The 26,462-nt window shown below is 51.7% G+C and overlaps 3 protein-coding genes and 1 long non-coding RNA gene across 15 annotated transcripts in view; 3 read left to right on the top strand and 1 right to left on the bottom strand.

The window, feature by feature from the left end:
* The window catches only part of BCORL1 (BCL6 corepressor like 1), a 67,972-nt gene that overhangs the window by 22,818 nt on the left and 18,692 nt on the right, over positions 1 to 26,462 (bottom strand). For 3 of the 5 annotated variants that reach the window (XM_085059925.1, XM_085059926.1, XM_085059927.1), the window contains exons 12-14: positions 26,385 to 26,462; positions 21,885 to 22,038; positions 19,352 to 20,804 (exon numbers count right to left, since the gene is read on the bottom strand). The exons of 1 other annotated variant lie outside the window; for it this stretch is intronic. In XM_085059925.1, the coding sequence (XP_084916051.1) occupies positions 20,528 to 20,804; positions 21,885 to 22,038; positions 26,385 to 26,462 (509 nt within the window). In that variant the 3' untranslated portion in view covers positions 19,352 to 20,527. Of the gene's footprint in view, positions 1 to 19,351; positions 20,805 to 21,005; positions 21,176 to 21,884; positions 22,039 to 26,384 lie in introns of those variants that run through there. One more of the 5 variants, XR_014852142.1, reaches the window with a different exon arrangement.
* Positions 9 to 15,857, top strand: AIFM1 (apoptosis inducing factor mitochondria associated 1). Of its 6 annotated transcripts, none has more exons than XM_085059932.1 (17): positions 9 to 141; positions 2,303 to 2,430; positions 4,177 to 4,270; positions 4,865 to 4,888; positions 5,323 to 5,435; positions 5,523 to 5,653; positions 6,218 to 6,308; positions 7,019 to 7,103; positions 8,131 to 8,207; positions 9,072 to 9,180; positions 9,790 to 9,897; positions 10,703 to 10,791; positions 10,872 to 11,012; positions 11,516 to 11,658; positions 13,712 to 13,836; positions 14,349 to 14,545; positions 15,638 to 15,857. In XM_085059932.1, the coding sequence occupies exons 1-17, from the start codon at positions 75 to 77 to the stop codon at positions 15,707 to 15,709; spliced, it is 1,794 nt and encodes a 597-aa protein (XP_084916058.1). In that variant the 5' UTR covers positions 9 to 74; the 3' UTR covers positions 15,710 to 15,857. The 6 variants fall into 6 exon arrangements, with proteins under 6 accessions (XP_084916058.1, XP_084916061.1, XP_084916057.1 ...); XM_085059931.1 differs by lacking the exon at positions 2,303 to 2,430 and adding an exon at positions 1,361 to 1,503 and having other exon boundaries at positions 12 to 141; XM_085059935.1 differs by lacking the exon at positions 4,865 to 4,888.
* Positions 15,998 to 19,388, top strand: LOC146437212 (uncharacterized). Of its 3 annotated transcripts, none has more exons than XM_085059939.1 (2): positions 15,998 to 17,835; positions 18,022 to 19,388. In XM_085059939.1, the coding sequence occupies exons 1-2, from the start codon at positions 17,326 to 17,328 to the stop codon at positions 18,535 to 18,537; spliced, it is 1,026 nt and encodes a 341-aa protein (XP_084916065.1). In that variant the 5' UTR covers positions 15,998 to 17,325; the 3' UTR covers positions 18,538 to 19,388. The 3 variants fall into 3 exon arrangements, with proteins under 3 accessions (XP_084916065.1, XP_084916064.1, XP_084916063.1); XM_085059938.1 differs by having other exon boundaries at positions 15,998 to 17,880; XM_085059937.1 differs by having other exon boundaries at positions 15,998 to 17,988; positions 18,082 to 19,388.
* On the top strand, positions 21,298 to 26,391 carry LOC146437211 (uncharacterized). Its single transcript, XR_014852144.1, has 3 exons — positions 21,298 to 21,524; positions 22,916 to 23,069; positions 25,206 to 26,391. It is a non-coding gene; the product is annotated as an uncharacterized LOC146437211 (long non-coding RNA).

The raw sequence follows: 26,462 nt of genomic DNA, 5'->3' as shown, positions 1-26,462 counted from the left end.
CGGCGGGAGGCGCGTGCGCGGCGGGGCCGGGCCGGGCCGGCGGGGCCGCGACCGAGGGACCGGCGACCGGCGAAATGTTCCGCTGCCGAGCGGCCTTGGCGCGCGCCCTGCGCCCCCCGCCGCGGGGACGCGCCCACCCGGGTCAGTGTCGTGCGCGGGTCCCGGAGCCGGGCCGGGACAGGGGGTGAGGAGGGAGACCGGGTGCAATTCCCGCGGCGGCGGCTTCGTCCCGCGCGCGGGTCGGGACCATCCGTCCCGGGGCCCGGGGCTGGCACATGCCAGGCGCCCCCGCCTCGGGGCCCAGTCCCGGCCGGGAGCGCGGTTTGCGGAGGGCACCGGGCGAGGTGGTCATCCCACGGGAGCGGCGCGGGCATGGCCCTGCCCGGAGCGCTGTGGGAGGGTCTGTGGGGCGGCGGAGGTGCGACATGCTCCGGGAACGGGAGGGAAAACTGTAGCACAGCGTGAGTTACCCGGAGCTGTTTGGGACCTTGGTTGCCTTTCCGGGGTTAGTGGCTTTGCTGCTGTTTTTGTCACGGATAAGTGCCTTCCTTGAAGCGGAGGTGAGGCGGGTTCAGCGCTCGCCGGGCGGGGAGCTAATGGAGGTGTCCGCTTGCACGTGGGGATGGAGAGAGCCCGAACCTCTCCCGGGAGCATCGGCCGCGCTGGGAGCAGCGCTCGGAGCCATCCCTTCTGTGGCTCCATTTAGGGATGAAGTGGGGCGGCCCCAGGCTTAGATTTGGTGATACAGTAATAAAGCGTTGTGCAGCAGCTCAGCCAGGGGTGCTCCTTGTCCTGCTTGCCCGGCGGGATGTGCCTGCACCTGGATCTGCTCATTTCCACCGGGGATGCCCTTTTTGCCAGCAGAACCCCATTCCTGCTGGTGGTTTATCCCGGCGGAATTTGCTGTGTGGGCAGAGGGCGCTTGGTGCCGCTGTAACCATCTCTGCTGCTTGCCATGGCCCGGTTGCCTCAGCCTCTGTTTACTTATGCTGGAGCCAGGCGCATCCTCGGACAGGAGAGGCCCGGAGAAGGTATAGGAACCACCAGTGCGCACCTCTGTGCTCGCCCAGCCCTGTGTGGCTGGAGGCTCCAGCTGCACGCAGCCTTTCCAGCTGCCTAGAGATGCTCGTGCTACCAATTCATTCAGTTACGCCTTGATCTTGCAGATTGGTATCCACAGCTGCCCAGAGCACACTGTTGTGGCTCAGGATAATTCCACGCGGTCGCTCAGATGTGGTGCTGGGTTTTCCAAACAAGGAATTTGTTTGGGTTCAGAACTGACTTAGTCTCTAAATTTCCAGACTTACCTTTGTATTGACAGTGTTTTGTGTTGTTTTCTCCAATGAATTGTGTTCCTTAGGCACGTTGTTGCAGCGCTGGAATGTGCTCCCAGACCTGCAGCTGAGCAGACAAGTGGCTAGCACAGGCGTGCCTGGGCAAAAGGGCAGTAATTCGGTTTTTGTCCTTATTGTGGGCTTGTCCACCTTAGGAGCAGGTGCCTATGTAAGTAGAAAGGTGGTTCCTGGGGAGAAGTCACAATCCATCTCTCCTGTCGAGTGTTTGCTGTATTCCAGCTCTCTACTCAGCTTTTGATCTCTGTAGCTTTATCTCTGTTTCCTCCTTCAGCAAACTTCAAGGGGAGCTAAATGGAAATTAACTTCATATGATTACTTGGGTTTTAACTGTAATTTCAGTTACCTTTTAAGTTTTTTTAACCTTAAAGGCACTTTTGAGGCTTTTTGTTATGATCAACCACAGCTCTGTCTGTTGTCTTGTATGGGATTTGATACTAAAGCAAACCATTCCTTGCAAATCTCAGTTCAGAACATTTGTTTAACTTGTGTAAGTATACCAAATCAACCCCCAGTTGGTGAGCATTTATGTCCTACTTGAAAAGGATAAAGGTTTTCAGCCTGACTTAAAGAGTAAATGACATTCACAGAGAACTGAAGAGTATCAGTATTGCCTGGGAGTGGATAGATCCCAAGTTTACATCACACAAATCTTTGTTTCAGCTTTCTCTTGGAGGATCATGTTCATTAAAAGTTCCAAACCCCAATTTTCTCCTAAGGAAGCTCCTGGGAAAAGGGAAAAAAAAATCAAAACAGAGCACTGAAGAAAATATTTTCCTATTTCCTTTAAATGTAATTATTTTCTGTGCCCTGTCACCCTTTTTTTTGGCAGACAAGGTAGCTGAAATTACAAAGCACGCTCTACTTTTCCCAAGACCTGTTTAATCAACTATCCTTCCTAATATTCAACTCTTTCCCTCTTCTCTTCTATTGCCTGTCTTCACCTGCAGTTTTGCAATGCCATCAGCTAAGATACCCTTCTAGATCCCTGACGTCTTCAGGTGTTCCTGGCAAAGCTGGCAGCAACCTCTTGTTATACATAATAGTGGGAGGAACAGTCACTGGGACAGGAGCCTATGTAAGATGCAAAACTAAATGTGTTTGTTGGGTGGGAGGGTGGAGGGGGAACACCTGTCTGTACCTCCCACCCTGTTACCCTTCACTTCCAGCCCTCTTTATGCTCCCTGTGCTCCTTGGCCTCAGGTATTTAATTTTCAAGGGACATTGCCAGGTTACAAAGTGGATGTTGTCAAGCAGTGCAGTTCTTGGTGGGGAAAGTTGCCTTAGAATTAACCTTTCGACATTAAGTAAATCTAAACCCAAACTGGCCATCTTTGGTTTGTGGCCATGTAAGGACACAAATCATTAATTAATGCACCTCGCCTGGTATCAGTAATGTTGACATGCAGAAAAGGAAATAATAACTGAGTGTAAGTGTACTAGGGGGAGGAAAACTTGTCCAACATGGTTATTTCTTCAGGGAAGAGCACTGAAACATCACCCCATGTCCTGGCAAAGTATAGTTCTGTTTCTGACTAGAAAGAAGTTGCCATTGTCCCATTGGAAATATTTATCCTCAAGGTCTCATCTGATGTTTTGCCTGTGCATAATAGTGTTTTTTCCTAAGGCATCAGGTTTAATTTGCTGTATGCTGCCCTTTGGACTTGCTTAAAACATTCCTGGTACTGCTTGTAAAGGCAGAAGAGGTTTGTTAACCTTGGCTTTTCTGTCTTTTATTGCTTGTAAAGGCAGAAGTGGTTTGTTAACCTTGGCTTTTCTGTCTTTAAGCAAAAGGCTTTAAAAATACCTTTGTCTTAATTCTTTTCAACACTGACAAGTTCTTGTTTTCTAATATTTCTGACATTTCTCCACTTCCCTGGACAGGCTTTTGTCCCATACTCTTTTTTCTGTCTGGCATTAAATTCCTCCGTTCTTGCTTGAGACTAATTGCTATAAAACACCAACTTGTGAGGACTGGCAAATGAAATTTGATGTCATACACATGATACAGATTGTTAGCAAGGCTGAGTTTTGCCTTAAAGAAAGGTTTGCTTCCCTCTAATTTTTTACCCTTGGGGAAACATACTGGACTCTGACCTGCTTCCAGCACTCCCAGCGTCTTCAGCTCCTGTCCATTACCAGATTTTCTTGGAAGTTAATATGATGTAAAAGATGTTCCCTCCTTGTCTGTACCATTAAATTGTACGTGCAGGCTCTACTTATGCTGTATCCTGAGTTTCACAGTCATGTTAACAGGTCAGCATTCAGGTGGAAGAGATTCCACATCCAAGGGCCATTACCTAGAGCAGCCCCACTCCTGTGGCTCAGGGCACTGCTCATGTCAGGGGTGTCACCACTGCCACCACCATGCCTGTATCACTTGCCCTAGAGAAAGCCAGTCAGGCTGTTGGCTCTGCCCAGCTGGTCTAGGCTTTGGAAGCTGGGGGATGCTTTTTCTTTGGATTTATCATCCATTTCTGAAGCCTTGTGTCATATCATGGCCCACCTTGCACGTGGTCTTGGGGCTGCTTTAGCTGCATTTCCTTCGTTGGGGCTGGTTCCCCTTGGAACAGTTGTGCAGCCAAACACCTGCAGGAAGGTTCATTGCTTCTGGGAAGTGGCCAGACATGTAAGGCTCATCACACCAGGTCATTTTCTGAACACATTCTCAATGGGCACCTTGTCCAGAGGGGTGCATTTTGCCCCATGTGTTGTCACTGGCTTTTCCAGCATGTGTGGTGGACAAAAGCCTGTCAGGGTAGCAGCAGGATGGTGCCTTGGGGCTGTAAGGTGTACAAGGTAAATGTCTCCTGTCTGTCTACAGGTGTACAAAACACTGAAGGATAACAAGGAGCGATTCATCAGCCGGGTCTCGACGGTAACCAAGCGATCTCAAGATGATGAGTCCTCTCCCTCCGGTGGGTACCAGCCTGCCAGTTCTGGGGTTGTCTCTGTTCTTCATGAGCTTGAGGCCTCCAAAACAAATGGAACAGAGCCCCTCTGGAATCACAGATGTACCCTCACAGCGTTATCACCTCTCAGTGTGTGCTGTTGTTTTGGAATTCCTATTCAAGGCCAGGTTGGGCAGGGCTTGGAGCAACCTGGCCTAGTGGAAGGTGTCCCTGCCATGGCAGGGGGGTGGAATTGGATGAGCTTTAAGGTCTCTCCCAACCCAACCCATTCTGGGATTCTATTATTCTGTGACTTACTAGCACAGAAGACAGTGCTGGCTCCATGACCCAGAACAGGCTGTTTTACAGAACATGCTGAGGATGAAGTAGAATGTCTCCTGTGCCTGATTTCTGTCATTTGCTCCTTCTGTGATAAAAAGAGAAAAGAGTGAGCCCTGCTTCTGGCTTTTCAGTCTGACAAGGACACTGTGATGCCAGAGGGCCTCTTTGCCTGGCTGGTGGAGAGCCTGTTCATCCTGGAGTTAGTCCTGATCTGAAGCTCCCAAACTGCAGCCTGTGTTTCACTGAATTAAGCCGTGCGTTTCTTCCCTTTTGGTGCAGGTGCTGCTCCTCGGGGCACAGCAGGTGAGTTCTGGTGCTAATATTGAACTGCCTGGTTTGTCCCTGCCTACAGATTACCAGTGTGTTGCTCAGCAACAGGACCTACCTGTGGGAGGAGGCGCCTTCTGCAGGAACTCAAAAGTTGTCTCCCTGAACAGAATTACAGAAAAACGTGCCTTGGCCTTTTGGGGAACTTCCCTTTCTTATAAACGGTTCACTGTTTGGCTAGTGCAGTTTTAGGCTTGCTTAGTTGGCTGAAATCTGACTAATTGCTGCAGGGAGCAGCTTTTGGGGAAGCAGCAGCGGGCTTCTTGGGAAGGGTACTGGTGCAGAAGGTATTTGGAGGACAATTTCCAAAGGAAGTCTGGATGTGGAAAGCCTCTGGTGATATACTCTGTGCCCTGGGGCTGGGCTGTTTGCCTGTATTTTTAGTAAGTTGTGCCATCTGTCACCCGCAGCCCTGGGCCCTCCCATCAAGGTTCCATCCCATGTCCCTTTCCTGCTCATTGGTGGAGGAACTGCTGCTTTTGCTGCTGCCAGATCCATCCGGGCCCGCGACCCTGGAGCCCGGGTAAGAGCTGTCCTGCTCCAGAGCCTCTGAATGTGCTCCCATTTGCCTGCTATCACTCCAGCTTATGTGTTTTGTGGCCAATTAAAGGTGCTGATTGTGTCTGAAGATCCTGCCCTGCCCTACATGCGTCCACCTCTTTCCAAAGAACTGTGGTTTTCTGATGATCCCAATGTGACAGAGACTTTGCGGTTCAAGCAGTGGAATGGCAAGGAGAGAAGGTATGTAGCACTGCAGGTGACTGGGCAAAGGGGAGTGCTTAGTGACAAGGTGGCAATGATCAAACTGTTCTTGGGAGAGAGCCACCAGCCAGTGGAACACTGAGGAGCAGGGAAAGGTGTGTCAATGCTGGCAGTAGTCGAGGAATTCTGATTCCCACCGAGTTCACTCGGTACTCGATACTTGAACTTTGCTGTGATTCCCCTTAGACATGTCCCACCCTGGGCAGGAGTCCTGTGAAATAAGTTAATAAAGGTGAAGCTCTACAGGTTAGAGCAGAGGTCCAAGGATGTGGGATCACGCTTGATTTTTGTGACTTCTGTGATTAAGCCTTAATCGGTGGTTGGACTTGATGATCTTTTCCAACCTGACCAGTTCTATGATTCTGTGATCCAAGCCCTTGAACTTCAACAGTGTGAAGACCCTAATTTGTAAAACTAGATAAATAATTCTGGAGCTTGTTATGGATGCAAAGAGTTGTCCTTGTCTCGTTGGAGTTGCTGAATAGCTGGATCTCTGGTATCCCCGAGCAAGTGGAACCTGTTTGATAATGGAGCTTTTCTCAGTATCTATTTCCAGCCGCCATCATTCTATGTGCCTGTCCAGGACCTGCCTGCTGTGGAAAACGGTGGGGTGGCAGTTCTGCCTGGCAAGAAGGTGGGTACAGCACTGACTGTTGTTCTACAGCTGTTCCTGAGCAGAGCTTGTAGTCTAAGCTGGTACTGAACCATTGGAGTTGGAGGGGAAGTTGGCTGGAAAGGGGTATTTGCATTTGGGAGAAGTGTGATGGAGTAGAGATTATGATAATCTGAAGTTTGAAAATGGGAGAAGCCAAGAGGAATAGCATTGAGCTGAGAGAAGATGATGAGGAAGAGAGAAGGATAAGTTTGAAGTCTGGGCATGGGACAAAAATATGTAGAGCTTAGAGACAGGGGTGTGATAAGTGGGAACTGGGCTGTGTGGGCTGGAGGGTGAGGTGAGGAGATGACAGAGATCAAGGTGGGGGGGATGAGGTAAGCAGGTGCACTGTGCAGAAGCAGCAGGAAAGTGGAGAAATTTATGGTGAACCTTCTAATAGATTTAGATCCTCAGATTTTTGTATGTTGCTATGATAAATGTCAGTGATTCCTCCTCCTGCTGAGCTATGCTGTGTCTGAGCCCATTTCAAACTCAGACCCTGGGAAGATCAACCTGAGCCATGGTGACTCCCAAAGAAGTAGTCTCAATTTCCACTTCCAGTCCTCTCACTTCCCCAGTCCTGCCCCCACCCTAAACCTAAAGGTGGGAGAATGTTAATTCCAAGTTTGTATCTCTGATCAGTAATCCATGAAGTGAAGAGCTCAAGCTCAACTGGATTCATCTTGCAGGTTGTGCACATGGATGTCAGAGGGAACACGGTGAAGCTCAGCGATGGGACCCAGATATCCTATGACAAATGTCTCATTGCCACTGGTAAGTTGTTGGGTTTTTTCTCTTGTTCCTGGTCTTGCGCCAGGCTTTTTATTTCAGTGACATTTAGCTAGAGATAAATTCTCTGGTGTACCTCCCCTGTGGAGCCAGGCTGGGAGAGCTGGGGGAATCCAGCCTGGAAAAGAGAAGGTTTTGGGCAGATCTTAAAGCCTTCCAGTGCCTAAAGGGGCTCCAAGAGAGCTGGAGAGGGACTTCGACAAGGGCCTGGAGTGACAAGCCAATGGGGGATGGCTTCCCACTGCCAGAGGACAGGGTTAGATGGGATATTGGGAAGGAATTCTTTCCAGTGACGGTGGGGGGGCCTTCAGGTTGCCCAGAGAAGCTGTAGCTGCTCCTGGATCCCTGGAAGTGTCCAAGGCCAGGCTGGATGGGACTTGGAGCAACCTGAGATAGCGGAAGGTGTCCCTGCCCATGGCAGGGGGTGGAACAGGATGGGCTTTAAGGTCTCTTCCAACCCGAACCATTCCATGATTCCACTTCTCTGATTTGAGAAGAAGTTTCTGCAGTAAGTGTCAAACATGATGTGGAGCAGTCACATGAAGGACAGTTGTGCAGACAGCTGTGCTGGGTTTTTCACCTGCCTTGCATCATCAGCTTTTCTGGGACATTCAGAGTTTTGTCCTGTGAAGACTGGGAAGAAGGAAAAGGTGACTTCCCAAAAAACTCAGTAGAGGAATTCCTGTACAGGTCAGCCTCTTCAAATCCTGCCTGAGGCAGCAGCTTGCAGAAGCAGCAGCTCTTTCATGGGCAGAGCACTGCTCCAGCATCTGGAGTTCTGGGGCTTTTCAAGTGGCAACTGGATGTCTCCAGGGTGTGGGTGTTGGGTCATCTGCTGTTCACACAGGTCTTCCATGGTAAAAACACAGGCAGCAACAGAGATACTGGGATATTCCCATATTGAAATAGTTTGGGAAGTGCAGTTGAGATCTGAGACAGCTTTGCATCGTCTGGATATCCAGTGTCATGGCCGTGGTGTCATTGGTCTCTCTTCTCTCCTCTTTGTGTCCAGGGGGAACCCCAAGGAACCTGCCTGCCATTGAAAGAGCAGGCAAGGATGTGCAGAAAAGGCTGACCCTGTTCCGAAAGGTAACCTCCAGGTGCTGCCAGCGTGGGGTGGGGCTGAATAAATCATAGCCACTTAGCACTATTTTCAGTTTTTAAACTCTTCTGCTTTGGGTCAGGACAGTCTTGCCTTGGCACTCTTCCCTCAGCTGGTGCCCAGGAATCCATTGGCTGCTTATTCCTTTTCCCAGCCAGAAAACCAGGATAGGCCAGGATACCAGGATAAACTCAACCATTCACCTGCTTGCCTCAGCCTGAGAGCTGTAATAGTGTGTAGGATTATGGGATTTAGGTACTTCTTTAAAGTTTTCCCTCCTGCATGACTTTGCTGCACCTTCTGAAGTGAATAAAAGCCATTGAATATGGCAGAAATCTTCTGGAATTTGCTGCAGAGTTGCTTTTTTTTTCTTTTTGGCAAACTCAACTTTTCTTGAAAATGTGGGATTTGGAAGAAGCATTCAGGCTTCTCTTTAGTCTAGTTCAGAGAATGGATTGGGAATGAGAAGGCATATGGGAGTCTTCTGTTCTGTGCTGGACTTCCCCTGAGGTGTGGTCTGCTCAGCGGGGAAGGGAGGGATGGATGATGTGAGCTGTGGCATCCTTGTACTGGATGTGCTGGGGGACATTTGAATTTAGACATTTTCTTGTAGTTGCCCTTGAAATATAAGGAGAAATGCAGGCATTTGAGATTTCCTGGACAGGGGTAAGCTTGCACAGACATAAGGAATCCAGGGGGGAATTTTCTGTGCAACAGGCAAACAGGAGGAAGGAGCAACACATCTCCTTTTCCAAGCTGGGGAGGGAGTCACTCTTACTTCAAAGGGAGAAATCGGAGACAAATGCATTCCTGTTTGAGAGGATTGAAAATGGGGGTAAATGTTCTTTCAGATTGAGGACTTCCGAAGGCTGGAGAAGATTTCAAGGGAAGTCAAGTCCATCACAATTATTGGTGGTGGTTTCCTCGGCAGTGAGCTGGCCTGTGCTCTGGGAAGGAGAGGTGAGTGTGTCCTCAGCTGAGTGGCAGCAGCCTCACATTAGAAACTTCAGTCCCCAGCTGCTCAGTTTTTGCACAGACTCTGTGTTTGCCTGAAGGAAACAACACACGTGTGTTTTGTTGGCTGTGTGGCCAAGGCTTTCCCAATTTCTCCCTCATTAGCTACCCAGTAGCCCCTGACCACAGAAGACAGAGCTCTGCAGGCCTGTGTGAGCTGCAAAGTCATTCCACCCTCTGAAAAGTCACATTTGTTCTCTGTGCTCAAAGCCACCCTCAAACTACAATTTCAAGGTTGGAACTGGATAATCTTTATGGTCTCTTCCAACCCAAAGCATTCCATAATTCTGTGATTTCAAAGAGGTGGTGAACAGCAGGATTCTGACTGTCAATGTGCCAGTAGTGCCCTTATGGTAATTTTTCTAAGTTTTTGCCAAAATACCAAGCATTTTCCCTAGAAGTCTGTTATTTAGAGTTTGCAAGTGTATGTGGAACAGTGGTCAGTCACTTTGTGACTTCTTGAGGAGTCACAAGCAAGCTCCTTGTGTAAAGTAAAGCGTGTGTCTCAACATCTGCTGCTGCTCTTTATCCTGCTGCTCCGTGCTTCCCTTCCAGCACGAACCCGAGGCCTGGAGGTGATCCAGATGTTTCCAGAGAACGGCAACATGGGCAAAGTTCTGCCTGAATACCTGAGCAGCTGGACCACAGAGAAAGTCAGAAGAGGTAAAGCTGCCGAGTGGGTTTGGGCTGGTGGTGCTGGGCAGCTGCTCCTGGGGACATCCAGCTCCATTCTGTCCCTGGAGCCTCAGAGAGGCTGGGCCCTGCAAAGTGGACCAGGTGCAGCACAGAGGAAGTTGCAGCTGAGCAGCACAGAGCTGCCATGAATCCCTGGCATCTTGGCCATTCCTCTGAGAAAGCTGAGCAAACAGGCTTGCTGATGTCTGAGGCTTTTCTTCCCTGTGGCTGTTTTCCTAGAGTGATCCCTGTACCCTTGCACAAACCAGGGCCAGGCCAGGTGCTATAGTGTTTAGCTGATAAAGTCAATAAGATCCAAGACACCTTTTTCTATTTTCTGCATTAAGTGCAAAATAATCCTGTGCATTGGGAAATGGGGAGGGAGAGAGGAAGGAGGAATGTTATTGGGGTGTGGATTGCAGGGTCTGATAACTCACAGGTCTGAGTTACTTTCTTTCTTGGAACCTGCTTTCTTGAACCTCTGGGTCTGGCTGTGACACAGCAATAGGTAATTGAGTGTCCTTAGTTCCTGAATACCTGTTTTAGGGAATTCTTTTAGATGTGGCCTTGTCATCACACGAGATGTACTTTGGATTGTCATCTAAGCAGCTCTCAGACTTTTTTGCTGGGTTTCTCCTCGTGCTTCCCCCAGAGCTGCACTGGCTCATGCGGCAAAGCTCGGGTGGGCTCTCTCTTAGTTCCTCACCTGACATCTGTCTGCACCAATCACCTGCTGCAGGTGGGATCTGCCCAGCCCTGAGCAGGCAGTGAGGTGTCCTGTGCTCGTTTCCAGAGGGAGTCAATGTCCTGCCCAATGCCGTGGTCAAATCTGTCTCTGTCTCTGGCAACCGGCTGGTGATTAAACTGAAGGACGGCCGGAAGGTAAATGGAAAAGCAGGGAGAGGGTAACACTTACAGGGACATGGAGGGAGTTAACGTCCTAATTATGCATTCCCAAACAGGTGGAGACGGATCACATTGTGGCTGCAGTAGGGCTGGAGCCTAATGTGGAGCTGGCCAAGTCAGCAGGGCTGGAGGTGGACTCAGACTTCGGGGGGTTCCGGGTGAACGCAGAGCTGCAGGCTCGCTCCAACATCTGGGTGGTGAGTGTGGGCACAGCTTCCTTCCCACTGTGCTGCTGCAGTGGGACACACAGAGTTACATGGATGAGGTGAACGGGGTGAAAAGGAGTGAGTAAGGAGAATGGTTGTAGCGCAGGCCCAGAGCCTGGTCAGGCACTGCAGCTGCCTCGTTGCCGTGGTAACCACGGCGACTTTGGAGTATTTATGCTGTGTAAGAGGAGTTGGGGTAACCTAAAGATAGTCTGGATCACTCGCTTGCATAAGAGTCCCTTGGTGGGCGTTGAGACTTTGATTCCTCTGGAAAACGTACCTCATGAAGGCTTATTTTTCCAAAGATCAGTGAAAAATGCTGAGAAAGTGGGAGCTGTGTAGCCCCAGGAGTGGGATGAGGTAGTGGTGGTGTTTGGGGTTTGTCAGAATAACTCAGTTCCTTGTTTCACGTATTCTCTTCCCAATGTTTTTTTTGTTTGGGCACTAATGGAAGCTTTCCCTGTCTCGGTGCTCACGGGATGGTTCTCTCCAAGGCAGGGGATGCTGCCTGCTTTTATGACATCAAACTGGGCCGGAGGCGTGTGGAACACCATGATCACGCAGTGGTGAGCGGGAGACTGGCTGGAGAAAACATGACAGGAGCTGCAAAGCCCTACTGGCACCAGTCCATGTTCTGGTAACAGTCCTTTCCTCTTTGGGGGTACCTTGTTTGGCCATGTTGCAGAAGCTTGGAGAAGATACACCTTGGGAAGTGTCTGTTTCCTAAGAGGAGTGAAACTACCTCAGCAAACACCTTGTACAGCTTCATGTTCCTAAAGCTCGGGGCGGGGGAGGTGTTTGAGCATTCGCTGCTGTGCCCTCACCTCCCTGAAGTGTTTTTCCTTCCTGCAGATCCCAGTTTCTCCCTGAACGAGTCCCATTCCACAGAGCAATACAGAGCAGCCCTTTCCTCAGAGCAGACTGATTTACAGATTGAATTTAGCAGCAGCTTTTCTGTAATGATTATCTGAAGTTCCCCAGCCCAATCTGTGGGTCTCAGTGTTGCACTTTGCTGAACTGATGCTTTAGTAGCAAAGCATTGCTGCATCCAGGTGTACCTGAAACGTTGCTTTCCAGAGAGAGGTATCAAGAAAATGGGCAATCTTGCTGTATTTTCCTGAAGTTCTTTTTAAAACAAAATTAATTAAAACAGGACAACAAAACAAAAAATGCCCCACAAAAAAATTAAAATCCCAGAGGCTGTTAGCTCAGCCCAATTAAAAATCCCAAATCCTGTTAGTTAACAGAATTTTAAACATGGGTAAAAGCATTTTAGTTTTCTCTAGGAAATCCCCACAGAAGTAGTTAGTTATGACCTGCTGTCTTTTACCTGAATTCTTGGTCTGTCCTGCCTGGACTCAGGGCCCAGAGCATTTCTCACTTCACTTTTAAACAAGAAACATAGAGCCACAGAATCCTTGAGGTTGGGAAAAACTTCAGAGGTCATCAAGTGCAGCCAAGGACACAGAGACATCCATTTCCCAGGGGTGCTTTCCCTCAGGATGCTCTCAGCCATGACCAGATGCAGGTGAAGGAGAGCTGTGAGTTGCAGCCCCATGTTTGTTGGCAGGTGTCACACTTTGCCAGCCCTAACAGAGTGACATTTCCTTCCCCCGTGCTCAAAAGCTGGGAAATGACAGGAATTCCTCATGCATTTTGTCAGCATGCTCAGGATCCTGATCCTCTTGGAGAGGAGGTTGTGTGGAGACCTCACAGCGTCTTCCAGTGTCTGAAAGGGCTGCAAGGAAGCCAGAGAGGTACTTTTCATCAGGAACTGGAGTGACAGGACAAGGGGGATGGCTCCAAACTGACAGAGGAGAAATTTAGGTTCAATGTATGGAATAAATCCTTCCCTGTGACGGTGGTGAGGCCCTAGTACAAGGTGCCTAGAGAAGCTATGGCTGCCCCTGGATCCCTGGTAGTGTCCAAGGCCAGGCTGGATAGGGCTTGGAGCAACCTGGGATAGTGGAAGGTGTCCCTGCCCATGATAGAAGAGTAGATTGAGATGGGTTTTGAGGTCCCTTACAACCTAAATAATTTCATGATCCCTCCTAAGCTTCAGCTGATCACAGCTGGTGTGTTACTGGTGTTCCTTGCAGTAACCCCAGTCTATGCTGGAGGATTTGGGCTGGGAAGGTCGTGTTGTACATAGAACAAACTGGTTTGTGATGCATCTGTTTCCACAGCATCCTGGGAAACACTTCAGACACGTGGTACTTACTGGTGCCAAACCACAGCTGCTATGTCTCCTATCAGCACCCTAGTTCAGATCCAGGTGCCCAGTTCAGAGAGGTGTTAGGTCAAGGTGTTCTTCTCTTTAGTCATTTTTAAGTGCCCTTTGAAACATGCACTGAACAATTGTCCATGCTGCCAAGCCTGGTGTAGACAGCAGCCCTGCCAGAAGCTGGGAAGCCTCCAGCTGCCTCCCAGGGAGCAGGCCTGAAGGATTTCAAAGTTTTGGTCAGTGAACTGTTTTTTCTGAAGCTCATGGCCATGAGCTTGTCATGTTCCACTTCTTGTTCCACTTCTGTGTGCAGAGGAGACACTGTGTCTGTCAATCTGTGTCAGCCAGCCTGTGTCCACCATTGCCCACTCCATGCTGGAGTAAGGAGTGCAGGATGGATGGATGGAATTGCCTTGGATTTGTCTCACTAATGCTACAAATTACTTTATTCTCACTTCATTCCTAGGAGTGATCTGGGCCCCAACGTGGGGTACGAAGCCATTGGCCTCGTGGACAGCAGTTTGCCCACAGTGGGAGTGTTTGCCAAGGCAACAGCGGAGGACACACCGAAAAGTGCGACAGAACAGTCAGGTATGGAGTGGGGAGCTCCTGCACGTGCTGGTGGGGGGACCACAGAGTCACCCTGGCCTCTGAGAGCACAAGGACACAGCAATCTACTGTCTCCTTTCCAGACCAAGCTTTAAAGGCTGGTTTTGATATTAAAATATGATTAAAACACATTTCTCCAAGAAGATATCCGGGAACTCCTCTACTGACATACAAAGTGAAGTTTGATCTCCTCCATGGCAATAAAATGGTAATTTGGGACAACAGAGAGACTCTGGATCCAAGCAAGTTTATTTTGTATCTGCTGCCTGGAGGAAGCAGATTCTGCTGTCTTTTGCATTTGGGGGTCAAAATTGGGAATTGTCAGTGTTGTGCTCCATGTTAGGATTGTTTCATCCTTGTGTTAGTGAAACTTAACTTTTGGGAGACACAAATCAAAGGGAACACCTCAGGCTCCTGCAGAACATGCTCTTGAGTCTGCTCTCATCATCACATGTCCTGCACCAGGTGTGTGACACCTCCTATCTCTGCCTTAGGGACTGGAATTCGATCCGAGAGTGAAACGGAAGCGGAAGCCTCAGAAGTTCGGATCTCTCAAAGCTCTTCACCAACCCCTCAAGTCCCAAAGCAAGGAGAAGATTACGGCAAAGGTGTCATTTTCTACCTCAGGGATAAAGTTGTGGTGGGAATCGTGTTGTGGAACATCTTCAACAGGATGCCCATTGCACGGAAGGTCAGTGTAGGGTGAGGATGATGGACAGGGGTATTTGCTAGAGCAGGGCTTTTCTTGTGGAAAAATCAATCTGCTAATTCAAAGTGAGGATAAATAAAGGCAGATGCTCTGTCTGGTGTAGAGCTTATCAGTATCCAATGGGAGCCCTGCCCTGTTCCGGGTGAATTAGGGGAGCTGTCCCTGTGCTTTTTTGCATGTTTGTACAAAATTATTACAGAAATAACTCAAATCAGGTGCTCCAAGCCTTGCCTTGGCACATCTGTAATTCCAAGTCTGTAGAAAGTACAGGCCAGAATCACAGTGACAGTGCAGGAGTTAAATGTCCCATCTTTGTGCTGCTTTGTCCCATGTCCAAGTGTCTGAAGCAGTCTCAAATGGCACCATCCCAGAAACAGCCACCATGGCAGGGCTGGAGCAGCCCTGAGCAGGTGCTTGGTGAGCAGGTGTTTCCCCACCCGTGGTCTGTCCCAGACCTCCCAGCTCAGCTGAGCCAGAGCCAGGTCAGGTTTTAACACCTTTGAAGAATTTGAGTTGTTTCAATTGTGGGAGTGATCCCACACTACCTGCCCCAGGTTATCTGTCCCAGAATGAACTATTCACGGTGGAAGTTTTTGTTGATATCTGATCGGAAGATGCAGTTGAAACATGTTGCTTCTCCCATCCCCATGAAAGGGAGATCCTTCCCTCCTGTCCTTCCTTCCCTTAGCAGCCCTTACCCTAAATCCATGGTCTCTTCATCTTGCCTAACAGTTGCAGGTTCAAGCCAGGTATCTGGCTCCAAATCAGTGTCAGGCTAACCTCTGCAGCGCTGAATCACTTTTTAAAACACTTGTTCTCCCTGGCTGTAAAGGGAAACCCACAAAAAAATCCCACAGGGACAGGAGGTTGGTTTTCCTGCTGTTCCTGTAGGCAGGTGATGGTACATTTAAGATTCCCATGTGAATTTGGGTGTAGAAAGTGCTGTCGTGTTGTGGCTGTCTCAGTCTGGTGCTTCAGAGAGGATCCAAGCAGTTCCTGGCATTGGCTGTGACAGTCCTGCAGCACTGGCTCTTTAGGGGATGTGCAGGATTTAATGTGTTCTCCTTCCTCCAGATCATCAAAGATGGGGAGGAGCACGAGGATCTCAATGAAGTCGCAAAGCTCTTCAATATCCATGAAGACTGAACTCCCCAGCAGGAACATGGCACCAGGAGGGAGCAGGCTGCTGGCTGTGTGCACCCCTTCACCTCGGACAGCTTCCTGGGAGCACTTGGGAATATTCCACTCAGCTGAACCTAGTGTTTGCACCAATAAAGTCAGATTGTTCTAGTCACCTGCTTCTTCCTGCACCACTGCCTAGCTGGTGGGGAAAGGGGAGTGTACTGCCCAGTGGGGTCAGTTTTCCCTTGAGTCAGCCTTGGAGAAACGTGCAGAACTCCGTCTTTCCTTGCAAGAATTCCCACTGGGGAGCAAGAAGGCCTGCAGGCTCTCTCTCATGTCTCAGGTGCTCCAGCTGTGGCTGCACTGGGCTCACTCCATAGTGCCTGTGTCTGGCTGCACCTGGGCAGCCCCAGCCTGCAACCTGTGTCCCCACAGGCTTGCCTTGCCCACAAGGAAGAGCTTGGAGAGCCTGCTGGGAAAGCTGCTGCCACCAGGGTCCTTCCCAGGCACCACATCCAGCACCCCGGGATGTCTCTCCCGGTGGGAGAGACTGTGCCCAGGCTGAGTGAAGGAATACAGGTGTGACATGAGCTGGCACCAGCTGTCCTTTGGGCTCTGAGGACAGGGCTGAGAAGGGCAGAGCTGCACTGGCCTGTAGAGCAGCCACCTGGTGACACCTATGTCCCACAAGAGCCGTGGCACACCTGGAGGAGCCAGAGAGCTCTGGGAGTCTGAACCAAACATTTCATCACCTTCTGGTTGTTACCAGCACCAAGGAGATGCTGCTTTTCTGCTGTCTGGGCTGTGATGGCGAATCCCCACACACTCCTGCATGATGCCAAGAGGGACCTGCTGTGGGCAGGACTGGCTCAGGCTGGGGCTGCTGCAAGCAGAACAGTGTGGAGGTCCTGCCCCATGCCCAGTTCCACCCGAGTCCATCTTGTTCCTGGTAGGGGCATTTCCTTGGTGTGATGGTCTGACCCTGACTAGATGGCAGGTACCCACCAGAGCCACTCCATCTCTCCCCTCCAGCCACTGGACAGGGGAGAGAAAATGAAAGGTTCACAAGTTAAGGACAGGGAGAAGTCACTCACCAGTCGCCTGTCAAAAGAGACTAGACTTGGGGAAATCAATTACCAGTCAAAATCAGAGCTAGATGATGAGAAGTAAAACAAATCTTAAAAACATTTTCCCTCCCTTTCCTTCCTGGGCTCCCCATCCTCCCTCCCATTGTCACAGGGAGACAGGGAATGAGGGCCATGGATGTTGTTTCTGTCCCTGCTCAGGGAGAAGGGTCGAAGTCCTTTGTTCCAGTGTGGGGTCCCTCCCACAGGAGACAGTTCTCTACGAACTTCTCCAGTGTGAGTCCTTCCCCTGGACTACAGTTAAATCTTTTATCCTCAAGGTGTCACCACCATTTCTGCTGGGCTCAGCCTTGGCCAGCAGTGGGTCCATCCTGGAGCTGGTGGCATTGGCTCTGTTGGACGTGGGGGAAAATTCTGGCAACTTCTCACAGAAGCCACCCCTGTAGCCCCCTCACTCTGAAAACCTGACCACGAAAAGCCAACACACCTGACAACTGCTGTGGGTGATGAGGGGCTTCATGGTGCCCTTGGGCGATTGTGACACTGTGGGGCCTCATGACACCAAGGGGCGATTGTGACAGTGCAGGGCCACATCCTGCCCATTTAAAGAGCCCTCTCAGGGTACCCACTCAAGCAGAACACCTTGCTCAGGAAGTGGCAGTTTCCCAGGACACCTGTGGAAAAGGAGCCATGGAGAAGCTGAACCCCAACCCCCAGAGCCCCAAGAACGGGCACCAGCCACGAGACAGAGGGAGAGGCCTGCGGGGGGATGGTACCAGGCATATCAGCACTCTGCACAGGCACTTGCCTCCATCCCACACCTCTTCCTCCTCCAGCCCGCAGCTGCGGCAGTGGCAGCTGCAGCCTCAGGGCAGCCAGGGCCGGCCCCTGCACCGGCTGACATTGCCCTGCAGCACCTTGAGCTCCCTGGGCACCAGGAGCCGTTTCAGCCTGGACAAGGGGGCATGGGGACAAGGCCCACCGGGGCTCAGGTCCCGTCCTGGTGGTTCCTCGCAGCCGGCCATCCTGGCCAGCAGAGCTGCAGCCCGTGGCCAGCAGCAGCCCGTGAGGAGCTGCAGGGTCTGCAGCAGACTGGTGGGGCTGGAACTGGTGAGGGCCAATCACAGATGGCCAGATGAGGCTCCCCCTGCACCACAGCCCTGCAGCCCGATCATCTCCTGCATCCCTGTCCCAGCATGTGCTGCTGGGGGAAGCCAGGTGACCTCTGCAAATCCCCTACTCTCCTTCCAGGCCTCCCCAAGGAAACCGTCACTTGGCCCACCGAGAGAGGCCTCTCACCGTGTTGAGCAGGAAACCCAGACTGAAACCTGGGCACAAAAGGCAGATTCAGCTGCTCAATATGCCGAGCAGGAGACACAGACAGGTATCATGGCAGAAGAGGAGGAAAATTTTGCTGCTCCCCTTATGGTTGACCAGGAGACACAGACTGAGACTCCAACACAAGAGGAGAATTCAACTTCTCAACTCACTGACCAGGAGATACAGACCAAGGCCCACAGGTGTCCCCCCTCCACAGGCACTGATGCCCTGGCTTGCCAGCAGCAGCTCTCCCTGTTCCGCAGGGCATTCTGCATGGCTGGACAGCCCAAGAAGGTGCCTCATGCTGCCCATGCCCTGCAGGATCCCAGGGACAGCCGCTGCCCCAAGTGGGCTCAGCATCCCAAGCACAGCACACCAGAGATATGGGGATGGACAGCGCTGCCACCCTACTCTTGGTCATGGCTCATTGAGATGAGTCAGTTTTAATAAAATATTTCATTTCTCTCATCATGCCCACCTGAGCCTGCTCTGTGAGCAGACAGACAGCTGCAGATGAGGCTCGTGCAGAACGGGAGAGCCCCTGTGCTTCTAGAGCCAAGCAGAGTCCCTGCCATCGGCCCCTCCCAGGCTTCGGGTGCTCCAGCTCTTCTGGTTCAGACCCCTGGCTGGTGCTGGTGGCCAGCCCTCAGCTGAACCCTGTCTGCTCTCTCCCACCCACCTGCCTCTAAATGAACACTTCAGGTCATAAGTTTGGTGAGTTTTCTCTAAGGCTGCTCCTCCCTGGACTCATGAGGAACCCTCCCAGCCTGGGAGCATAGGAGCATCTACATGAGCCCCTCTGCCCTCTCTTTTTAAGACTCACCCTGACTGCTCCTTTGGGGAGTTCCTCTTTGGTGGTGTGTGGGCAAAGCTTTCCTCCTAGTCCTGCCATCAGGGCATTCCTGCTGCCCTTTCCAAGAAAAAATAACAAAACTGCAGCACTGTCCTGAGCTCCCTCTGCTCCCTCAGTGGTGAACGAAGCCAGGCAGGGATCAGCTGCCCCATGGACAGGCTGGAGGGTACTGGGACCAGACAGGGCTACCCCTGTCTTTGGGCATGGCTGTGCTTGGCTGCAGAGTTCCCAGCACCAGGGTCAGGCAGAAAGCTGGGAGGAGCAGCGGACTTTCCCCGTTTTTCCAGCTGTGCAGAGACATGGGCCCCACAGGTCCCACAGCTTCCCCTCTCCCTTCCCTGAGCCACAGGCTCAGGCTGATATGCACGGAAATCTGCCTGGACACAGAAAAAAGGCAGGAGCCAGGGAGCCTGATGCAGGTTTTTTCTGTACATCAGTGTTTTTGACACCACAGCCTGTTGCTGCATATAATAAAACAGAAATCAGAAAGAGCAACCAGAATACACACCCAAAGGCAAAAAACCCTCGGCTTAAAGAACGTGCTGCCGGGCCCCTGGGGGAAGGCTGGCAGCAGGGCTCCAAGGGGGGACACGCCTGCCCTGGCTGGGGAGAAACACAACACAAAGAAAAAACGAACCAACAAAAAAAACCACCCAAGGCTCCCGCTGCAGAGCGGAGAGAGCCAGAAATCCCCGGGTTGTCCCGACCTCAGTCCTGTTAGCACCTGTACAATAAAACTGTACCGGCCCCGAGGCGGAGCAGCCTGCCCGCACCCACTCCCGCACAGAGCTGCTCCAGGACACTGGCGGGGTACGAGGAGCAGGGCATGGAGGTGGCTTCTGCCATGGGGACAGAGCCTGGGGCGGAGCACAAGCTGCCGAAGCGGGGGGTGCTCTGGGGGCCGCAGGCTGCGCCTGCCCGGGCGGCAGCTGCTGGGGACAGGGAGCAGCAGCACGAATGAGATGGAGGAAGGAGCCCGGGAGAGGATGGAGCAGTGGAGCTGGCTCCCGGCTGGGGCTGAGTGCCGGCAGCAGGAACCAGCTCCAAAGCCGAGGGAAGGGGCTGTCCCCTAGCTTGTGGCCAGGGAGGGATGGGGACTCCTGGGCCTGGCTGGCCTTAGGGCACGGCTGGAGAGGGGCAGGGGACAGTCTCACCCCATAGCCCAGAGCTCACCATCACAGTGATACAGACTCAGCAAAAACAAAGAAAACATTACAAATTAAATACTAATTAAATAAATACTATGGAAGACATTGGGAGGGGGAGGGCAAACAGAGAGGCGCAGTTCCATAGGGTCCAGCGGGGACGGTCAGCAGTTCCCACCCCTCGCTGCCCCACGAGCCCCGGCAGGGGGTTCCATCACCCACCGGAGCTGAATGAGGCAGCGGCAGTGACCACCACTGCTCGTGGCCAAGGGACCTCGGGAAGTCCTTGGAGGCGAGGGTCCTCCCTTCTCAGCTGGAGGAGACCCTGAGGAGAGGAGGAGCAGCTGCTCAAAGACTCGGGTCCCTGCTGCTGGCACTGAGAGCTGCATCCCCTTGGTCCTTATTATTGCCTCGTGATGCCGGGAGTGGCCCATCCCCGTCAGCTGCTCCAGGTCTCGTACTCCACCACTGAGCCCAGCAGCTGCAGCAGCTCGGGCTCGTAGTGCACCAGCTCCACAGTCTCTGCTGTGCCAGGTGCCAGCTCAGGGCTCGCCGGCACCTCCTCCTGTGCCAGCACCTGACTGAGGGACACCTGCCGCTGGAACTCTGCCCGGGGCAGCGTGGCCACCTCGAAGTGCGGGAAGCGGGCCTGGAATATGCGGGAGGACAGCTTCAGCCGCTTGAGCACATCAGAGAACAGGAACCAGTTGCAGGGCCTGTGAGGATAGCAAAAGCACAGTGCGTTAGGGGTGGAGGGGGCTGCAGGCATGACGCACACCCTCCTGTCTCCCACATCCTGGCATGCTGGCCCTCCTCTCTGGCCCTGGTACTGCTCTCCATGTTCTGTTCCCCCTCAGGAGCCCACAGACCAGGCTTTGATCACAGCCTCCCAGGTCAGAGCTTTTTAAAACACTCACAGCCAGGCAGGGACAGTGGCGTGAAAGTCCTGCCTTCAACAAGGTCCTGGCAGCTTCCCTGCCAGGAATAAGCCACATGGTCAGGAAATGGAGCTTCTGGTGTGGTTTATTGCTGGAGGGGATGCTGCATGTGTCCCTCTGCATGGAAAAACACTGGCAGGCACAAAAATCTGCTGAACAGAAAAGCAGTGCTTTGGTTGCTGCCTCTCCCAAGTCACCCTTCTGCCCCAGCAACAGCCACCATGTCACAGGGGGTGCAGGTGGGAGTGCTGTTCCAGTGCTGTGACTGATTTAGCCATGATGGAAGGGAAACAATCTACTCAGAACCATCAGTGTGAGCTGTTGCTAAAGGCAAATGGGGCTAGGAGCAGGATCACAGGGATGAGAGAGGGGAGATTCCTGATAGGCATGGCACAGGGACACGCAGGGCAGCAGGATGTGGCTGGCCACGGAGGGTGGGGGGGAGCCCTGATGAGCCTTTCCTGCTCCCTAAGAACATTTCAAGCTGTGCCAAGCAAGGTAGGGCTGCTTCCCCAGCTCCCCTAGTGCCACTTCCACAACCTCCCCTCTGCTGCCCAGAGAAGCTGTGGCTGTCCCTGGATCCCTGGAAGTGTTCCAGGCCAGGTTGGATGGGGCTTGGAGCAACCTGGGATAGTGGAAGGTGTCCCTCCCCATGGCAGGGGGGTGGACTGGGATGAGCTGTAAGGCCCCTCCCAACCCAGCCCATTCCAGGATTCTGTGATGATTCTACTAAAAAACACATCTGAGATACACAAGCAGCAAACTCTTAACCCTGCCAGAATGACCAACATGCTGCCACCCATGCTGGGGCTGCAGCCACCCATGGTCCTGCTCTGTCCTCCAGGAAAAGGTACTCACCCCCGGGAGACGGACACTTGGAGGTTGTAGCTGGGAAGCAGTGGCTTGTCTGAGAACTCAAACATGAAGTTATCTGCTTCTTGCTCCTCTTCCTCCTGGTCTGAGCTCCCTGGAGGGTTGAGCAGCAGGTCACAGCCGATGCTGTCCTTCCCCTCTGCAACAGCAGGACAGAGGTTGGCACTGCTCAGTCACACACCAGCCAGTGCTGGCACTCCCTGGCCCCTGCCATGACCCCACTGGCACCTTCCCACAACATTCCAGCAGCCATGTGTGAGCCATGTCCCTCCTGCTCTCCTCCAGCCCCTCGTCCCAGAGGAACATGGACCAAGCACAGGGAAATTTCCCGCACAGGGAAATTGCTCACTGACCAGGTCAGGTGGAAAGAACATCCCAAGTCGTGGCAGGAAGCTCAGGTCTGCTCTGATCTCACAGCCTGCCCCGTAAGCCACCCCACTGACAGACCCCAGATGCTCTCCAAAATGACCCTGGCCCCCCTCCCATGCCAGCACAGACCTCCTCAGCCTGGAAGAGCTGGTACAGCGAAGTGGGAGGTGGATGTAGAGAGACTTTGCCTGCACAGGCCCTGCCAAGGAAGGCACAGTGAGCACTCTGCTCCTTGAGAGCTTCTCCACCCAGATTCCACCCTCAGAAACTCCAGCAGGTGATCCAGGGGAGCCAGCACCCCTGCCCTAGTGAGGAGAGCAAGGCTGTGCCACCAGAGACTAATCTAACCAAGCAATAAGCATGAGGGGAAATTTAGATTGGATATATGGAAGAAATTCTTCCCTGTGAGCATGGGGAGGCCCTGGCACTGGGAGAGAAGCTGCAGCACAGAAAGAAGCTGTGGCTGCTCTTCCCCTGGAAGTGTCCAAGGCCAGGTTGGATGGGGCTTGGAGCAACCTGGGATAGCGGAAGGTGTGTCTGCTCATGGTAGAAGAGTGGAATAAGACAATCTTTAAGGTCGCTTCCAATTGAAACCATTCCATAACTCTATGATTCTATGACTTAGAGAATTTGCCTGGCTCTTCCAGGAGGCATCTGAGCTCCAGCAGGATCTGTGTGCAGAGGGGATGGAGAACAGAAGGCTGAATCCAAAACCACTTAAAACTAGGCAGTTTTCCTGTTTACCAATCTGAAAAGCTCCTGTTGAAGATAAGCTTGCTGCCTGGATTTTATTACCAAGAGGTGTGAATAGTTTTAGGTTTGCAGAGTGGTTTTGTCCCACTGAGATAATACAGAAGAACTCCAAAAACTTCCAGACAAAGGAGTTTAGATTCTACAGAGAGCAGCCAGGCCCAATGTGCCTGTGAGCAAGTAAGCCAATCATGCAAAAGTTCAACCCCACACATGAGAGAAAAGGCTGAAAAAAAGAAAATCTTCTGGTGTGCTGCACAAGGTAGTTCCACACACCCAGCTGCTCACCCAGCACGAGTGGGATTCCAACAGAGAAACAACAGAAGGTGACATGAGACACTGGCTCAGGCAGGGTCTCAGGGAAAAACTGTCATTTCCTAGTGCTGTCAAGGGAAAAGAATTCTCTAAGAAAGAGGGTGCTGAAATCGTCAAAACTTGCTGTAGAATAGGACAAAAATAAGTGACGTGGTTATTGATCCAATGTCGCGGCTGGCAAAGCTCAGATGTCATCAGTGAAAAACCTCAGATTTCCTGAGCAACTCAGAAAAAAAAAACCCTGATGCATTTAATGTGGCAAAAATAGGGGCCAATGTCTGTCCTGAAAGCTCAGTCCTGTCCGTCTGCCCGTGCAAAGGCTGGGACAAGGACAGGAACATCCTGTACCACCGAGGGAGACAATCAGGCACAACAATGCCTGTCCCAGGTGGAGACAAACCCCGGACTGGGACTTTGTGTCTGGAGCTCCAGCAGCACCAAGTGCAGGACACTGATGACTTTTCCACACCTTGGAGAACCCACACCCTGGCTTCCTTCATTATCCTTCTGCCCCCAGAGAGTTGCAGTCCTCAAGGACAGCATTCCTGCCTCAAAGAATAGGAACAGCTCAAGCAGGGCCTGGGATTTCTCCTGTACCCTGAGGGACGTGCAGTGCTTCAGCTGGTGGAGCTGATGGAAAGGGAGATTTCAAAGGACTAATCCACTGGAGGAGGAGAGCTGTTTTCTGCCTGTGATGATTGGGAGCAGCTCAGTTATTCCAGAGCAGAACCAGGTACTTCCCTGCCTTGGGCTGTACCTGTTCCAGGTGACCCAAGGTGACTGCTGAGGTACCTGAGCCAAAAATGGGACGTTTCAGGACACATAGTAAACAGGCTGTAAAGAAACCAGCCCCATGTCCCACGCTTGGGTATCCTGCTTATTCTGTGGCTCTGGCAGTGTCCAGCAGCAGTGCCTGGCACGGCGCAGGTGACGCAGGGCTGGCATTGCCACTGCTGCTGCTGTAAGCTGATCCCAGGAGGATGGGGAGGAGGGTCCCTTCCTCTGCCTGTTGGAAACAGATCTAGCAGGATCAGGGATTACTTCCCAGTTGAGTTAGCTCCTGCCTTGCCAGGCACCCTCCCAAAGGCAGCACTGGGAATGCCCCATGGATGGGGCAGAATGAGGGACAGTGTGCCCAGCCCTTGGACGGCAGCTCCAACTTGGGATCTCCCTGAACCAAAGTTGGAAATATCCCGCAAGCAATATCAAAGCCACAGGGCTCCAGAACCTTTTGTGCAGATAACATTTCTCCAGATATCATCATTCCATGTCTGGAAGAACCTCTGTCCTCCCCAGAGGTACCTCTTAAGAGTCTGGAGCACCTGAGGTGTGAATGTCAGCCCAACCAACATTGGGAGGAACTTTCCACAACAGCAAGGATGAAATTATGCTTCTAGAGAAGGGTAGAGGAAGATCAGTGTGGGATTGTCTGACTTGTTAACAGCTTCAGGTTGCCCAGGAGAAAAGGAAAACCTGGCAGATGGCACCATGTGAGTGACAGAGACACATCCCCAGTGGCCAGCACTCAGTGTGAAGCAAAAGGGGAAGAGGTTGGATGTGTTTCATCTGGAAAGACGTGTTTCAGCTGGAAGAGGGTGGATGTGTTTCACAGAGGTGGTGGTCTTTCACCACCCTAAAATGAAGAAATACTAAAATGCTCCACTAAGGTCCATGGGCAGAGAAGAAGTGCAATCCCCAGTCCTCCCTGTGGAGGTTTTATGTGTGCTAGCCAAGGGTCCAAGTAAGGCCCTTTGAGCAGTGAACTGCCATCACTGTGGCATTCCAGACCCCCTCCACCCCCAAGGAACCATTACCTAAAAGTTGGTGATGGTTTGCTTACTGAAAAAACAATCCTTTTCTTCTTGCCTACAGGGGTGGAAAACTGAAATGTGGGAAGACAGCAGCCTACATCCTTAGCCAGGAGCTTCCAGAGGAAAGGACACTGATGAATGCGACACAGGGAGATACCAGAATTCAAGCAAAAAGCTCTCTGGGCAACCACGAATTCAGTAGTGACGAAAAAAAGCCTAACTCTTCTACTCACAAATTCACACACCATCTTCCTTCCTTGTTTATCAGAGAAATCCAAGTGGGAATCAGTGATAAAGCAAAAGGGGTACTATCTTTTAAAATATCTCAAAGAACAGCTATTTTTCTTTGTAAAGGCTTGTGGCAGCTTTGAGAGTGAGAAATTCTGAGGAAGGAGGGCAAGGTTTGAACTGTTCCCTTGGCAGGGCTGAGGTGCAGCAGCCTACAAACAGTGCTCTCAGGAGTGCAGAATTTCTCCTGTTCCAGAACGGAGAGACATCAGAGTCTTCCAAGGACAAGTCTTCTACCAAGAACAACCCTCCTGACTGTACCAGATTTTTTTTGTTTCTGGAAGGATGTTGGAAGTTATGGAGGTGAGCAACTACCATCAACAAGCAGCCTCTCAGCCTGCCAGTGTAAATACTCCAAGTCCTTACAGAGAGCTTGGGAGTGCTGAACTTGGAAGAGGCTGGAGGGAGTCCAGTGTGCCACAGGCCCATGCCAGATCCAGAACATCTTCCATTGTAACCACAGTTTTGAGGAAGTGACAGTAAAGGCAGTAAAGCCCTTCACTGGGAAATGCCTGGTGTTGTAAGAACAGGACCTCTGCTGGAGGAACATTTCCCCTCCAAAGCAGAGGAGAAAGATGGACAGCTCTGGGAACCTGGAAGTTCAACACTTCTACATTTTAAAGGAATGAGTATGTCCTTTGCCTTTCTTGGTGACTGGTTAGCAGGGGAGCAACAAGAACTGCTACAACAATTATATGCTTGGGATCGACAACTAAAGACCCTCGGGAATCACCAGCAGCACCGGGAGCCCAGTCCTGCACTTCAAGGGATGCACATATTCAGCTTCCAAAGAAGTCCCTTCCAGGAGCAACTCCCAGCACATATCACCATGGCAAGGTCTCTACCCAAAGCATGAGTGCGGAGGGATGTGGCCAAACCCAAGGGAATGTCATGTTTTATAAGGCATCACCTCCTGCTCTGCTGCCACTGGCCCAGCCCACACTGCACTCACCAAGCACAGAGCTGCTGTAGAAATCCCAGGCTGTCTGAGGGTCTCCGTCGCTGCGGCCCTGGAGATCTGACAGGTAAT

The sequence above is a fragment of the Lichenostomus cassidix genome, chromosome 4A (genome assembly GCF_008360975.1).
Source record: "Lichenostomus cassidix isolate B80296 chromosome 4A, HeHo_3.0, whole genome shotgun sequence".
NCBI lineage: Eukaryota > Metazoa > Chordata > Aves > Passeriformes > Meliphagidae > Lichenostomus > Lichenostomus cassidix.
This window is presented reverse-complemented; position numbering and strand designations above follow the sequence as displayed.